Source organism: Apodemus sylvaticus, chromosome 20 (genome assembly GCF_947179515.1).
Source record: "Apodemus sylvaticus chromosome 20, mApoSyl1.1, whole genome shotgun sequence".
Classification (NCBI taxonomy): Eukaryota; Metazoa; Chordata; class Mammalia; order Rodentia; family Muridae; genus Apodemus; species Apodemus sylvaticus.
In genome coordinates, this window is record NC_067491.1 from 11,311,695 (window position 1) to 11,329,349 (window position 17,655).

At 43.9% G+C, this 17,655-nt stretch overlaps 1 protein-coding gene across 1 annotated transcript; it reads left to right on the forward strand.

Moving 5' to 3' along the window:
• Positions 1–6,491: 6,491 nt before the first annotated feature.
• On the forward strand, positions 6,492–7,475 carry LOC127671304 (sentrin-specific protease 2-like). Its single transcript, XM_052166025.1, has one exon. The coding sequence runs from the start codon at positions 6,492–6,494 to the stop codon at positions 7,473–7,475; it is 984 nt and encodes a 327-aa protein (XP_052021985.1).
• The last annotated feature ends 10,180 nt before the right edge of the window (positions 7,476–17,655 follow it).

A 17,655-nucleotide genomic window follows, 5' to 3' on the forward strand; every position in this document is an offset into this window, starting at 1 on the left:
ATCTGGCTTTCACTAAAGACCAGCCGTGACATCCATACTGGTCGACTGAAAAACTATTGGACACTTAGTACATTTTCCTCTCACAGGTAGTTATGTTGGATTAGCTGGACCACAGACTGTAAGTCATTTTAATAGAATTCCATTTACATATATTTATATATGTATATATTTATTGATAATGTGTGTATGTATATATGTATGCATGTGTGTTTATATGTGTATGGGTTGTGTACAGCAACGGCTGACTAATACAGCAACCTAGACCATCTTAATTCAATCAGACTCAGAGGCCCTTTCTCCCAGGCAGAAATTTCCAGAGTCTATACTGGCTGGGAGCATTTCCAATGGGATAGTAGGAATACCTCAGATTCCCGAAGTCTTCTTTCATGGGGCCCCTCTTCATATTCCTAGTGTTGCTGGTTTTCTGTAGTTGAGTAGCATTATGCAAAGCAGGCAGTCTTTGGGAAGATAGGATGAGTCTTCCCCAAGTGAGTGCAGCCTGAAGTAGAGAGTATTATCTCAGTAGAGCTTAGAAAAACAAGCAAGTTCTTGTTCCTGTGCCCTGTCTTAGGGACACCTATAATGACCCCACAATTGGCCTCTCCTGTCCTCAGAATCCCTTCCCTAAGAGTGAATCGCCATAGATGGGTTAGGTTATAAGGAGACACAAAAGAACCTTCCATCTTAGGGACTGGCAATTTAGGAGTTCATCCTGTAGTTTTCACTAGTGCTTTCCATAGATGGATGACCACTCAGGGTGGAGGTGACTGAGGTTCTCCTTGATCCCGTGTCTATCCATTTGGGGCTAGTGAGTGGAAGTCAGGTATATTCTGCATTCACTCTTAGATCATTCATAGGTGCACATACATGGAGCTATACTTTTGACTGCCTAGACTGCAAAGCTGGATCCAAGGAAGTGAACCTAATCTTACTCTGTTCAACTGAGGGCAAATAAGCTGTGTCTTAGCCCTTCCAAGGATCCAACCTTCTCTCCTAGAATTCACATTTCATAAAAATGTAACCTAGTGAATCAACTGTTCCCCTCAATACATTTTCCCTCTTTGAAGACACAGCTACACTCCTGCCTCATTGAATTCTAACGGTTTTTCTGTTTGCTTTATCCAGGCACTGTCCAGAAGGTACTCATGGATTGAAAGAAGTGTTAAGACCAGAGACCTGTGTTGTTCTGTGTGGAGTCCCCACTTGCCTCAGAATACTGTGAGGATCTGTCAGTCTGCATCTCAGCCAGAGCCAGGACAAGAACTAGGAACAAAACAGTCTTGCCTCTAGTTCCGTTGGCTGTGCTGCCAACGTTTGCTGTCTTTGGAAGACTCCGTCTGATAACCATAGTGACCCCGTGAGTTTGGATCTGCAGATGCTCATTGTGCCCTGAATCCCACAAGGTAAAAGGCACTGCCTGAATTTCAAGGACTTTTCTACAGCGGGACTGGTGAACTCTCCGATTAAACACAAGGTGAGATTGATCAGTTGAGGTAGAACTACTCTTGGGTACTGTTGCCTCCATTGGACTTCACCTCGCAACTGAATCCAATAACAAAGTAAATCTGAGCTCTTCACTCAGAAGTTTCAGATCTTGGACCAACATGTCCAATTTGGATGAGACACCTTCAACTTCACTAATTAATCCTTCAGCCATGAAGACAACAGCCCTAGAGCCCTCACCGACAGGCTGGGTGACATGCACAGTGACATATAAATCAGAAAGCTGGGCTACCACAGAGAGCCACCAGGTGAGCAAAGGCAATCAGAGAATCCCCTCTCCATTACAGTCTTGTAAACAGCTTGGGACGGTGTATCATGCACACTCAGAGAAAGGCCATGAGAGGAAATGTGAGGCAGAGGGTGAAAATGACATGTTGTCTGAAGAGATCATCCGCTTTCTAAAGAGACTGAAACAGGAGATACAGGAGAGAGAGCTGAGGTGTGACCAGCCAGGCATTGGTCAGATAAGGAATCCCCTTGAAGAGGCTGGATTACAGCTGAGGCCCACAGAGTACACCCAAGATCCTGAGGTAGAGGCTGTGTTTGATGTGAGATCTATGTATGCAGGAAAAGTTCTCCTGGGTCCCTACAGCAGCATGGTGGAAGGTGTTCAGAAACAACACAATGGAAGGTTCTCAAGCTTCTTTGGACACCTACAACCCGGTGTCCCCGAGTGCTATGAGTCTCTTCCTTCTCAGAGGATTCCAGTGGCCGCCTCAAAGAAGATCAGTGGCTGTGTGAATGGGGAGATTCCTGCTTCTCAACTTCCTCCAAATTGCCCAGACAGAGTCAGCCATACCATTCTGCCCAACCAAATGCCAACACCCTCTCCATTGCAGCCTTGTAAACAGCCTGGGACAGTGTACCATGCACAAGCAGAGAAAGGCCAAAAGAGGAAATGTGTGGCAGAGGGTGAAAATGACATGTTGTCTGAAGAGATCTGCTTTCCAAGGAGACTGAAACAGGAGATACTTGAGAGAGAGCTGGGGTGTGACCAGACAGACAATGGTCAGATAAGGAATCCCCTTGAAGAGGCTGGATTACAGCTGAGGCCCACAGAGTACACCCAAGATCCTGAGGTAGAGGCTGTGTTTGACGTGAGGTCTATGTATGCAGGAAAAGTTCACCGGTGTCCCTACAGCAGCATGGTGGAAGGTGTTCAGACACAACAAAATGGAAGGTTCTCAAGCTTCTTTGGACACCTGCAACCCAGTGGCCCCGAGTGCTATGAGTCTCTTCCTTCTCAGAGGATTCCAGTGTCCGCCTCAAAGAAGATCAGTGGCTGTGTGAATGGGGAGATTCCTGCTTCTCAACTTCCTCCAAATTGCCCAGACAGAGTCAGCCATACCATTCTGCCCAACCAAATGCCAACACCCTCTCCATTGCAGCCTTGTAAACAGCCTGGGACAGTGTACCATGCACAAGCAGAGAAAGGCCAAAAGAGGAAATGTGTGGCAGAGGGTGAAAATGACATGTTGTCTGAAGAGATCTGCTTTCCAAGGAGACTGAAACAGGAGATACTTGAGAGAGAGCTGGGGTGTGACCAGACAGACAATGGTCAGATAAGGAATCCCCTTGAAGAGGCTGGATTACAGCTGAGGCCCACAGAGTACACCCAAGATCCTGAGGTAGAGGCTGTGTTTGACGTGAGGTCTATGTATGCAGGAAAAGTTCACCGGTGTCCCTACAGCAGCATGGTGGAAGGTGTTCAGACACAACACAATGGAAGGTTCTCAAGCTTCTTTGGACACCTGCAACCCAGTGGCCCCGAGTGCTATGAGTCTCTGCCTTCTCAGAGGATTCTAGTGGCCACCTCAAAGAAGATCAGTGGCTGTGTGAATGGGGAGATTCCTGCTTCTCAACTTCCTCCAAATTGCCCAGACAGAGTCAGCCATACCATTCTGCCCAACCAAATGCCAACACCCTCTCCATTGCAGCCTTGTAAACAGCCTGGGACAGTGTACCATGCACAAGCAGAGAAAGGCCAAAAGAGGAAATGTGTGGCAGAGGGTGAAAATGACATGTTGTCTGAAGAGATCTGCTTTCCAAGGAGACTGAAACAGGAGATACTTGAGAGAGAGCTGGGGTGTGACCAGAACGACAATGGTCAGATAAGGAATCCCCTTGAAGAGGCTGGATTACAGCTGAGGCCCACAGAGTACACCCAAGATCCTGAGGTAGAGGCTGTGTTTGACGTGAGGTCTATGTATGCAGGAAAAGTTCACCGGTGTCCCTACAGCAGCATGGTGGAAGGTGTTCAGACACAACACAGTGGAAGGTTCTCAAGCTTCTTTGGACACCTGCAACCCAGTGGCCCCCAGTGCTATGAGTCTCTGCCTTCTCAGAGGATTCCAGTGGCCACCTCAAAGAAGATCAGTGGCTGTGTGAATGGGGAGATTCCTGCTTCTCAACTTCCTCCAAATTGCCCAGACAGAGTCAGCCATACCATTCTGCCCAACCAAATGCCAACACCCTCTCCATTGCAGCCTTGTAAACAGCCTGGGACAGTGTACCATGCACAAGCAGAGAAAGGCCAAAAGAGGAAATGTGTGGCAGAGGGTGAAAATGACATGTTGTCTGAAGAGATCTGCTTTCCAAGGAGACTGAAACAGGAGATACTTGAGAGAGAGCTGGGGTGTGACCAGAACGACAATGGTCAGATAAGGAATCCCCTTGAAGAGGCTGGATTACAGCTGAGGCCCACAGAGTACACCCAAGATCCTGAGGTAGAGGCTGTGTTTGACGTGAGGTCTATGTATGCAGGAAAAGTTCACCGGTGTCCCTACAGCAGCATGGTGGAAGGTGTTCAGACACAACACAATGGAAGGTTCTCAAGCTTCTTTGGACACCTGCAACCCAGTGGCCCCGAGTGCTATGAGTCTCTTCCTTCTCAGAGGATTCTAGAGGCCACCTCAAAGAAGATCAGTGGCTGTGTGAATGGGGAGATTCCTGCTTCTCAACTTCCTCCAAATTGCCCAGACAGAGTCAGCCATACCATTCTGCCCAACCAAATGCCAACACCCTCTCCATCGCAGCCTTGTAAACAGCCTGGGACAGTGTACCATGCACAAGCAGAGAAAGGCCAAAAGAGGAAATGTGTGGCAGAGGGTGAAAATGACATGTTGTCTGAAGAGATCTGCTTTCCAAGGAGACTGAAACAGGAGATACTTGAGAGAGAGCTGGGGTGTGACCAGACAGACAATGGTCAGATAAGGAATCCCCTTGAAGAGGCTGGATTACAGCTGAGGCCCACAGAGTACACCCAAGATCCTGAGGTAGAGGCTGTGTTTGACGTGAGGTCTATGTATGCAGGAAAAGTTCACCGGTGTCCCTACAGCAGCATGGTGGAAGGTGTTCAGACACAACACAATGGAAGGTTCTCAAGCTTCTTTGGACACCTGCAACCCAGTGGCCCCGAGTGCTATGAGTCTCTGCCTTCTCAGAGGATTCTAGTGGCCACCTCAAAGAAGATCAGTGGCTGTGTGAATGGGGAGATTCCTGCTTCTCAACTTCCTCCAAATTGCCCAGACAGAGTCAGCCATACCATTCTGCCCAACCAAATGCCAACACCCTCTCCATTGCAGCCTTGTAAACAGCCTGGGACAGTGTACCATGCACAAGCAGAGAAAGGCCAAAAGAGGAAATGTGTGGCAGAGGGTGAAAATGACATGTTGTCTGAAGAGATCTGCTTTCCAAGGAGACTGAAACAGGAGATACTTGAGAGAGAGCTGGGGTGTGACCAGACAGACAATGGTCAGATAAGGAATCCCCTTGAAGAGGCTGGATTACAGCTGAGGCCCACAGAGTACACCCAAGATCCTGAGGTAGAGGCTGTGTTTGACGTGAGGTCTATGTATGCAGGAAAAGTTCACCGGTGTCCCTACAGCAGCATGGTGGAAGGTGTTCAGACACAACACAATGGAAGGTTCTCAAGCTTCTTTGGACACCTGCAACCCAGTGGCCCCGAGTGCTATGAGTCTCTGCCTTCTCAGAGGATTCTAGTGGCCACCTCAAAGAAGATCAGTGGCTGTGTGAATGGGGAGATTCCTGCTTCTCAACTTCCTCCAAATTGCCCAGACAGAGTCAGCCATACCATTCTGCCCAACCAAATGCCAACACCCTCTCCATTGCAGCCTTGTAAACAGCCTGGGACAGTGTACCATGCACAAGCAGAGAAAGGCCAAAAGAGGAAATGTGTGGCAGAGGGTGAAAATGACATGTTGTCTGAAGAGATCTGCTTTCCAAGGAGACTGAAACAGGAGATACTTGAGAGAGAGCTGGGGTGTGACCAGACAGACAATGGTCAGATAAGGAATCCCCTTGAAGAGGCTGGATTACAGCTGAGGCCCACAGAGTACACCCAAGATCCTGAGGTAGAGGCTGTGTTTGACGTGAGGTCTATGTATGCAGGAAAAGTTCACCGGTGTCCCTACAGCAGCATGGTGGAAGGTGTTCAGACACAACACAATGGAAGGTTCTCAAGCTTCTTTGGACACCTGCAACCCAGTGGCCCCGAGTGCTATGAGTCTCTGCCTTCTCAGAGGATTCTAGAGGCCACCTCAAAGAAGATCAGTGGCTGTGTGAATGGGGAGATTCCTGCTTCTCAACTTCCTCCAAATTGCCCAGACAGAGTCAGCCATACCATTCTGCCCAACCAAATGCCAACACCCTCTCCATTGCAGCCTTGTAAACAGCCTGGGACAGTGTACCATGCACAAGCAGAGAAAGGCCAAAAGAGGAAATGTGTGGCAGAGGGTGAAAATGACATGTTGTCTGAAGAGATCTGCTTTCCAAGGAGACTGAAACAGGAGATACTTGAGAGAGAGCTGGGGTGTGACCAGACAGACAATGGTCAGATAAGGAATCCCCTTGAAGAGGCTGGATTACAGCTGAGGCCCACAGAGTACACCCAAGATCCTGAGGTAGAGGCTGTGTTTGACGTGAGGTCTATGTATGCAGGACAAGTTCTCCTGTGTCCCTACAGCAGCATGGTGGAAGGTGTTCAGACACAACACAATGGAAGGTTCTCAAGCTTCTTTGGACACCTACAACCCGGTGTCCCCGAGTGCTATGAGTCTCCTCCTTCTCAGAGGATTCCAGTGTCTGCCTCAAAGAAGATCAGTGGCTGTGTGAATGGGGAGATTCCTGCTTCTCAACTTCCTCCAATCTGCCCAGACAGAGTCAGCCATACCATTCTGCCCAACCAAATGCCAATACCCACAGCCAAAGAAAAGGCTCCTGGAGGCCAAGGGAAGATCACAGGGCTGGACTGTGGCCCTCAGCTCACAGAGGACATGCAGAAGGAAGTCAGCAGTGCTCTAGGCCCAGGGCCCAAAGAGGAGATTTTGAGTCAAGCCTTCAAGATGGCAGTTACTCGAGAAGACATGCGCACCCTGAGGGACAGCCACTGGCTCAATGACACAGTCATCAATTTTTACATGAATCTTCTCATGGCCAGAAATCAAACTCAAGGATACCCTGCACTTTATGCATTTAATACCTTCTTTTATTCCAAGTTACAGAGTGGTGGCCACAAGTCAGTCAGAAGTTGGACCAAGGCAGTAAACCTCTTTGCAAAGGAACTGATCCTGGTGCCTGTTCACCTGGATAAGCACTGGAGCCTGGTGGTGACAGACCTGAGGGAGAAGAGTATTGTCTACCTGGATTCCATGGGACTCAAGAGACCAGAAGTCCTTGCTCAGATTTTCCAGTATCTGCAGGATGAGAGCATAGCCAGAAGGAATGTGGCTCTGAAGCCTTTGGAGTGGAAGCAGCACAGCATGGCAGCAGAGGAGATTCCTCAGCAGGGGAATGGCAGTGACTGTGGCCTGTTCACCTGTCAATATGCAGAATACATCTCCAGAGGCCAGCCCCTCACCTTCTCTCAGCAGCACATGCCTCTGTTTAGGAAGAAGATGGTGTGGGAAATCCTGCACCAGTGCTTACTGGAGCCCCGCCCACCCAGCTGCTGAGGCTGCTCTCAAGCCTTTGGTGGGTGGAGCTAAGGACTTGAGGCAGGGTGGGCTGAAGACTCTGGCAAGAGTTTCTGGGCTGTAAGGAGTGGGGGATGTCCCCCATCCTTCTACTTAGTGCTAACCAGGGACAAAGAGATTGACACCTGAAGCCATCTGTGAGACAGATGTGCCCAGCACAGGTTAGAAGCTACTCAGCCCACGCTGTAGACACTTGCAAGCATGTTTCTTTAAAGACTGTTAATTTTTAAAGGTGGGTTCTCTCAGTCAATCATTGGACTGAGCACAAGGTCCCCAGTGGAAGAGCTAGAGAAAGGACCCAAGGAACTGAAGGAGTTTGCAGCCCCACAGGAGGAACAAGAATATGAACCAACCAGAGCTCCCAGAGACTAAATTATAAACCAAAGAGTTCACATGGAAGGACCCATGGCTCCAGCTGCATATGTATCAGAGGATGGTCTTGTTGGACATCAAAGGGAGGAGAGGCCCTTGGTCCTGAGAAGACCAGGGGCCGGTGTAGAGTGGAATACCAGGACAGGGAAGCAGGGATGGGAGGGTGGGTGAGAAGGGGGAGGGGAGATGGGATAGGGTGTTTTCAGTGTGGAAACCAGAAAGGGCAAATCATTCAAAATGTAAAGAAAGAAAATATCTCATAAAAAAAATAGACTGTATTTGTGAACTTAGGTCAATGTTGGGGTCAGTTGTGGATAACCCTGGTCTTGTATTTTGATGCTACTTCCACTTCTCGAAGGGGCTTCAAAGGAGGAGTTGCAAACCTTTTCTCCACCTTTACTTTTGAAATAAAGGCTTGAGCCAATGATTGTGCAGGAGGAAAGGGGGAGGAACTGTGGGATCAACTGAGAGGCTGCAGAGAGAGAAGCTCCTGGCCTGGAGAAACCCCAAGTTCTATGGGATAATAAAGATGGGAACAGAGTAGGGTAGTGGGAGATCTGCCCTATGTAAGCTAATAGCTTGTACTGTTACTGATCGAGATGAGATTTCTTTTGCCTGATTGAAAAATATAGCATCAAAATGGCACCCATCTTTTGACTTAGAACCAAACAAACCTGAGATAAAAATTTCACTGCCCCCCATCCACTAATAAGGCTTGGGCAGCAATATAGGCTGCAGCTGTATGGATTGGAAGCCAAATAGGTCTGATAGGCCCCCAGGGAAAGGCAGAGAGACCCCTCCCCTTGAATAAATCCCTAGACAAAGGAACAATTGGTTCTAGACCAGGTAATTCACTGATATGAGAGATATATAGCATCTTGATACTTAAAAGATGGGAAAAAACAATACATGTCTTTTTGTCTTTATTTCATGATATTTTGAATGGTTTGACAGGGATGGAATTAGAGGAAAAAGTCACCTTATTTACTGGTATTGCAATAACTATTCTCTTGATTCACTATGTCCTCTCAAAAGTCGATGCCCTAGACAAAAAGTTCCTTGCCTTAGAAAAGAGATTAGAAGTAACACTAGAACTAAAGGTTCAGGATTTCATAGGTCAAAATATGGTAGATGCTGCAATATTAGAATTACAACATAAAGAGAATCTAAGATTTTGGAAGCAGGGCTTATAACAGAATTATAGGAAATTATAGAGCAGCATGAACAACAGAAATAGAAATTTAAGACTTGGCAATGTGGCCTAGAGGAAACACTAGAATTGAAGGCCCAGGAAATTATAGAACAGAATAAGAGACAGAAAGAAGAGAATGAAGGTGGGGGACAGGAGTTAGAAAAGATGCTAGAACAAAGGATGCAGCAGCTCACAGATCAGACTGAGCAGCAGAGAGAGAATAATGAGGATTGGAAGCTAGACTTGGAGAATAACCTTTTCAAATTAATCAATCAAAATAAAATGGACAGCAGACTATCAGAACTGCAATATAAAGAAAAGATCAAAATGTGGAGGCAGAACCTTGAACAGAAATGACAGGAACTCAAGGAACAGGAAGAGTGACAAAAGGAGAACCATGAAGTTTGGACACAAACCTTAAGGGAGGAATTTAAAATTTCAATTAAAGCCAGGTGGTGGTGGCACACGCCTGTAATCCCAGCACTCTGGGAAGCAGAGGCAGGCAGATTTCTGAGTTTGAGGCCAGCCTGGTCTACAGAGTGAGTTCCAGGACAGCCAGGACAACACAGAGAAACCCAGTCTCAACAAAAACCAAACCCCAAAACCAAAAATAAATAAATAAATAAATAAATAAATAAATAAATAAATAAATAAATAAATAAAATTCCAATTAAGGAAAATACTCAGGTGGAGACAGAAGATAAAAGTAGAGAAAGCCAACCACAGGTTTTTAAAAAACAAACCTTAGTCTATCCAGTCAATATAGAACAAAGACCTCCAGATGGTGATCATCCCGAGGGTTATCAGGAATTCAATTGGCAACCTGTGGATGTGTTAGATCTGAGAAATTTTAAGGAAAATGTCACTAATCTGGGAATGCATTAGACATTTTTAAAGCTAATCCTGACTTCTTGGGTAATAAAAATAGAATAATCCCTCAAGACTTGAAGAATATGCCAAGAGAAATACTAGATCCTGCTGCTAATTTGCAATGAGTCGCATGGTGTGGAGATGAGACCATGGAGGGAGATAGCAGGACACAATAGAGCCAGGGTAGAGAGATTTCCACAGACCAACTGCTTGGTGAGGGTTGCTTTGCTGAGGCAGAGGTACAGGCTATATATGATGAAGACACTCTAGCGTTGTGATGATTGTCAGCTTTAAAGGCCTGGGACAAAGTTGCAGAATCAGGGAAAAGACTTGAACCATTTATTCAAGTCATACAAGGTCCATAGGAAACCATCTCTGACTTTTTACAAAGACTAACCTCAGCTGTGAAAAGGAGTATATCAGATTCCACAGCATGGAAGGCAATGATTGAGTCTTTAGCTTTTGAGAATGCAAATCCTGAAGTCAAGGAAGTAATCAGACCACTGAGGGCAAGGTTAGCATCAATAGATGAGTGGATTAGATATACAACTGATGTTGTATCTGGCTCACCTGATATGACTGTAATTGGAGAAGCTGCCACTAGACACCTAGAAGTGACCCAAGCTTTTAAATGTTGTAATTGTGGTGATTGGGGTCATCTCAGAAATGACAGTAGAAAAAAACCAAAGTAATACCAAAAGGGGGCCTATGCCTTTTGCAATATATCAAAGGTGTGGCAAAGGCTGACATTTGACTAGGGAATATAGAGCAACAACAGACAAATGGGGAAATATCCGGCCAAAAAACCTGCCAGGTGTACCTGTCACAGGCCCAGTGCCAGGCAGGGAGAGTTCTCTTCTTCAAGACAATTAAGTGTCACTGCTTCAAAAACAGATGTTCTGAGATCAGATAAGGCGGAGACAATTTCTCAACACAATTCAGAAAGCCTCAAAACGACCCAAAAACTAATATTTTTTCACACTTCTATAGAGGATCAAAATGCAGGATATTAGTGAACAATATTGAGATTGAAGGAATTGTTGACACTGAAGCAGACGACACCATTATAGCTCCAAAATCTTGGCCTGTAATTTGTTCACTTCAAGAAGTAGACATCCAATTGCGAGGTGTTGGGACCTTATCCCCAATAAAGCAAAGTCTCAGATGTCTTAAATATATAGGACCAGTAGGTCAGGTAGGAAGGAAAAGTAACCTTGGCTTCCTGGGGATTGCAAATAAACCCTGAAAAAATACAAGGAGGAGATTCTATTAATTATCTAGGATATAAAATAAATCTGCAAAGGGTTAGGCCACAAAAGGTGCAAATCAGAAGAAGCTAATTAAGGATCCTTAATGATTTTCAGAAGCTCCTGGGAGATATCAACTGGTGGTGGCATTCGATTGGCTTGGCCATTCAAGAGTTAAGCAATATATTTGAACCTTATAAGGTGATAAGGATTTAAATAGTGCAAGGAAACTATCAGCTGAGGGTGAGAAGGAGTTTACTTTGGTAGAAAGGAAATTGTGGGATACACATCTAGGTCAGATTGATCCAAAGATGGCCTGCATCTTAGTTATCTTATGTTCTACACCTTCCCCTACAGGAATTCTTATGCAGAGGGAAGATTACATCTTAGAACATATATTTTTAACACATAAACAGAGTAAGAAATTAAAAACCTACATTGAGAAAGTCTCTGAATTGATAATTAAAGGAATAATGAGACTTTGACAATTGGTCGGAATGGATCCAGCTGAAAACTGTGGTACCTTTTACTAACACAGAAATTGCCTCACTATGGGTACAAGATGAACATTGGCAAAGAGCATGCAGTGACTTCTCGGGAGAGATTAACACCAGATACCCTAAAAGCAAGTGGCTTCAAGTCATAAAAAGAACTTATTGGATTCTACCTCATATAATAAAGAAAACTCCAGGCCGGTGGTGGTGGTGGTGGCAGCGGCGGTACACGCCTGTAATCCCAATACTCTGGGAGGCAGAGGCAGGGGGACTTCGAGGCCAGCCTGGTCTAGTTTCAGGACAGCCAGGGCTATACAGAGAAACCCTGTCTCGAAAAAAACAAATACAAAAAACCAAAACCAAACAAACAAACAAAATAAGAAACAAACAATCAAAAAAAAAAACCCTCCAATATCTGGAGCCCCTACATTTTACACTGATGACAATAAATCAGAAAGGGCAGGATATAAATCAGAAGATGTAAGTAAGGTGGCTAAGAGTCCCTATAAGTCAGTTCAAAAATCTGAATTATATGCAATAATCATGGTGTTACCAGATTTTCAAGAGTCTTTTAATATAGTAACTGATTCTCAATATGCAGAAGGGGTTGTGTTACATATAGAGACTGCTGAACTTATACAGGATGATTCTGAACTGACTTCATTATTTATTCAGCTATAACAAATAATCAGAAATAGGAGTTATCCACTATATACAACACACATAAGATCCCAGGTAGGTCTGCCAGGCCCTCTGGCACAAGGTAATAATGAAATTGACCAACTACTGATAGGAAATGTACTAGAGGCTTCAGAATTCCATAAAAACACCATGTTAGCAGCAAAGGTTTAAAGAGAGAATTCTCTCACTTGACAAAAAGCCAAGGAAATTGTGAAGCAATGCCCCACTTGTTCGTTGTATAACCAGACTCCATTGCCTACAGGAAATAACCCTAAGGATTCCCAAGGAAATGACATTTGGCAAGTGGATGTCTTCCATTTTACAGAGTTTGGCAAACTGAAATATGTGCACCATTCTATAGACACGTACTCAGGATTTCAATGGGCAACTGCATTACCGCCAGAAAAAGCTGATTCTATAATTACACATTTGTTAGAAGTTATGGCCATTATGGGAATACCAACACAAATTAAAACGAACAATGTGCCACTGTATATCTCTAATAAGATGAAGCAGTTTTTTGAATATTACAATATAAAACAAGTTAAAGGCATACCACACAATCCTACAGGACAAGCAATGTGGAGAGATCCAATTGAACTCTAAAGAAGATGCTTAATAGGTAAAAAGGGTCAACCAGAAACCCCAAGGATAGATTATATAGTGCTTTATTAATATTAAATTTTGTTTGTTTGTTTTTTGGATTTTTTTTTTTTTTTGAGACAGGGTTTCTCTGTATAGTCCTGGCTGTCCTGGAACTCACTCTGTAGACCAGGCTGGCTTCCAACTCAGGAAACTGCCTGCCTGTGCCTCCCAGAGTGCTGGGATTACAGGCATGTGCCACCACCGCCTGGCTAACCTTAAATTTTTTAAATGCCAATGAACAAAACACCACAGCTGCTGAAAGACATTGTATTGTGGAATGAACTATTGAACTGAACCAGCCTGTTTACATTAAAGATATTCTAACATCAGAATGGGAAATGTGTTACGCTGGGGGAGGGGCTATGCCTATGTTTTCAGGGGAAAAGAAAAGCTGTGTGTTCCTTCCAAGTTGATAAAAATCAAGGTCTGTCCAGGTGATCAGCGGTCTCTATAAATTAGCTACGTTTTAGAAGCAATATTTTGTACTTCTCATACTTTCAGGTAATATTAGTTCTTCATAGATTTCTGACGGGGTTGAAGACTAGTAGTCTCATAGCCAGTCCAAGCTGTTTAACATTTAGAAAGATGATATCAATTTGAGAGGATGGTTTTCAGATGGGTTACAATCTAAAGCCAGGCCTTGAGTCAGGTGTAGAATTATAAGTCTTTTAAGTTCAGATAGATGACAGATGTACTATTTAATTGATAAAATCGATGGACTGGGTGTTAGGTATAACCTGTATGTTATAAATTACAAAATGGTAATAATTGCGCTCAATTGATGTCTGAGATAAAAGAGTCTTTTAATTGGACAGAAAGGGGGAAGGCTTGTGCATAGCTTGTTTATTGATGCTAATTCCACTCTTAGGAGTGGCTGCAGATGAGGAGTTGCCTTGTGAACCTTCTCCCCACCTTATCATTTCAAATAAAGTCTTGAGCCAATGATTGGGCAGGAGGAAGGGGGAGGAGCTATGGGGGATCAGAGAGAATCTCTGGCCTGGAGAAACCACAAGTTCTATGGGATAATATAGACGGGAATAGAGTAGTGTAGTGGGAGATCCACCAAATCTAGGCTTGTAGGTTGTATTGTTATTGATTGAGTAGAGATTTCTCTTACCAAGTTGTAAAAATATAGCAACATGTGTCCTTATGCAATTTTTCAATTTTTATATTTTTAATAAGTTTTTACTAATTGGCCTTGCATGTTTTCCACCACTCTCTAGTATTAAATACTCACTGTTTCACAGTGCTGTAATTTGACCTCTGGATCTGGCATCCAAACCATCAAAGACTACATATATATATATATATATATATATATATATATATATATATACATACATATATATATGTATGTATGTATATATATATATATATATATATATATATATATATATATATTGTTCGTTTGTTTTTGTTTTGTTTTTGTTTTCTGAGACTGGGTTTCTCTGTGTAGCCCCAGCTGTTCTGGAACTCACTCTATATTCCAGGCTGGCCTCGAACTCAGAAATTTGCCTGCCTCTGCCTCCCAAGTGCTGGGATTAAAGGCGTGCACCACCACTGCCTGGCCAAAGACTATTTATAAAAGTAGCAAAGACATTTCAAGATGCAGTTTGCCTGGGAACAAGGAGATTTTTCTTGTTCGTGGAAGTTGAATGAAGTGACTGTACAGTTAAATGTGTCTTTTACACCCAGAACTCTTTAACATAAGTCTCACTCTTGTGGGTGCTGGACAGAACTTCATATTCCAAAATAATATTCAATTTTAAGATACCTTTGTAAATGTTTTCTTTGTATATAGTAAGGTGAAATTAAATACTTCATTGTTCATGTATTCTACCACTTTACCCACTTTTCCTGGTTAGACATATTGATATTTAGTGTGTTTACTGTGTGGTGTATATAATGCAAACTTACAGCAATCTACTTTATGTATGAAAGTTTGAATTTAAGTCTTCTCTTAATTGTAAACTTCGCATTTCTGTTCATGATGTTCTTTTAAATAAAGTTTAGTATTGTTTGAACATATTCTGTCAGGTGTGGTTCCTGTTGTTCCTTACATGGTGTAATGAGGTTTTCTGTGAGAGCTGGAAAGCAGATACCTCTGGAGAGATTCATCAGGATGAACTGTTCATACATTTGCATGTTAGGTATTATTTTTTCTCAGCCCATGTTGTGGAGCCAGAGCACTTTAGTGAGGACCTCTCCTCTGGCCTGGAATGTGAGGAAGCATAGGAGAAACTCAGCAGAGCATAACACAGTCGCACCCTGCAGCTGCAGCAATGTACACCCTCCATGTAATGGGAGCATTGATCTCAGGACTGTCTAGGCAAGTGCAACCATACTTGTGCATGTGTACACACACACACATACATTGTATGCTCATGTCTTTCAATGAACCCAAACCAACAGTAGGAAAACTAAGCTGTGTTTCCTTGTGGACCAGCAGTGTTTAGATGGCTGTTTCCTTTCTCCTCTACTTCTGAGCCCTACATCATCATCACAAGTTCCTGTTTCTCTGCTCTGCTACAATATGGATCATTACAGTCAAGTCTTTAAACAGAAAGGCACCATAGCTTATAGGTATAGACGTCGGATCCCAGCTCTCTGTGGAGGAGTTATGAATATTACTATGGTGGGGTCTTCCAGGTTGTGTATGAACACCTTGTGTCACAACCAAGAGTCTGACTGTTCCACATCCTAAACCACCTTCCTCTTACTGTGGTTTCCCTGCAGAATCTCCCAGTCACCACTGAAGGAGTTTCCTTGGAATTGGTTGCAACACTATCTGTATTGTCCTGTAGAAAATGACCCAACTTAACTTAGCTTCACTTTTGTATATCTGGCCTGCTGAATCTGATTAACTGAAGCATTTAAAATTTTTAGTTTTCAAGGAATAAGTATACTGACTAGATGCCAGTTGATGTTCTATATGAAAATCATTCTTATTTGACATGAAATCACTGTCCCATGTTTCTAGGTATTTAGATATTGTTGAAAGTATTCTACATGTCATGGTTGAGAAACTATGCAGTTTTACTCTGAGGGTTAAGAAGAGTCCCGAGTCAAGTTTATAAACTCAAGTGTGAGCTGCACATGGCAATGCCATATTTGCCCGCACAGGTCTATAGGCAGATAAACAACAGTGCCTATTGGAATGAATAGCCTAAGGTGAAGGTGCTCCTGTCTGTCACATCTGGAAGGGGCTGGACAACCCAAGTCACTGAGGAACAAAGACTACAGGACTCTTGTTTACTTGTTTTCTCTCAAGGTCTCAGACATATCAACAGCTCTCTCTCTCTCTCTCTCTCTCTCTCTCTCTCTCTCTCTCTCTCTCTCTGTGTGTGTGTGTGTGTGTGTGTGTGTGTGTGTGTGTGTGTGTGTGTTCCTTTATATGATTACAGTTTGGGGCTTTGTTTTATTCTGTTTGGGGTTTTTTGGGGGGGGCATAGTGTTTTACTGTGTTTTCTCTGTTCATGGATGGTTTGTTGTTGCAGTAGATTTCTGTTTCTTTTTGAGAAACAGCTTAAAGTTAGGTAGGTAGGGGCCTGGGAGGGGTCTGTAAAGACTTGTGGAAGGGAAAGTATATGATCTAAATATATGTTATATTTAAAATTTCATTTAAGTAATACAACTTATCATTTTTTAAAAAGTTGGCAAGAGGGTAAAAGGGCCTGTCTTCCACATCTCTCCATATGGGCTGCCATCTTTCCAACCCACATTCACGGTGGGTCTTTCTGCTTCAAATGCTCTGATCAAAAAATCCCCTAAAGGAAGGAATGCTCAGCTTGTTTTGGATTTTGTTTCAGATGCAGTCCAGTTGAGGACCGTGATTGGCCATCTTGGCATGATTTTCTGTTAAGAAAGTCTAGATCTGACTGAGCTGAACAATCTGCAGGAGACATACAGATGCTCAGAATTCATCGAGTGAGGAAGAGTCAGAAGAGCAGGGAGCCCAATGGAGAGTCATTGTCTTACTACACAGGATGTCCTAGGCTGAGTGTTGATAGGAATGTTCATATTGATGGAATTCTGGGCAGGGAAATGAGGGCTGTGCTATTGGATATGAGAAAAAGACCCATGCTGTACAAGAGCCACAGGCTTAGCTGAATTGTGCCCCAGAGGTGTGTATGTATAGATTATAACTGATAACTGGTCACCTTGTGAAAGTAACAGAAATCTAAACATGGTTTTAAAACTATGGGCTAGCCTCTCTCTCTCTCTCTCTCTCTCTCTCTCTCTCTCTCTCTCTCTCTCTGTGTGTGTGTGTGTGTGTGTGTGTGTGTGTGTGTGTGAATAATATTAAATAATGACTGGTACAAGATGTCCCATAAAGAGGAAGTGTCGTGTGATGCAGATTTACTAGGTGTTTGCTGAAGCATGACCCATGAGAGGACATGGAATGCTTGATAAGTATAAATAGGACTCAGCAGACCATGACAGAGCTCATGCACAGCTAGTTTTGCAATGCTTCCTTGGCCTGTATCTTGTCTGATCTTCACTTGGTTGAGAGAGGCAGGGCAGATAACTTCTCCTTGAGACCCAGCTGGTCCCAGTCACTCCTGCTGACTGGAGCCCATTTGTGCAGTCCTGGAGGTCCTTCCTGATCATGTGACTCTACTGACATGTCTTGGTGTCCTGAGACTACAGAACTGGAC

Excerpts from the sequence above, each read along its gene's own strand:
- LOC127671304 (XM_052166025.1), top strand. The coding sequence starts at position 6,492 with ATGGTGGAAGGTGTTCAGACACAACACAATGGAAGGTTCTCAAGCTTC.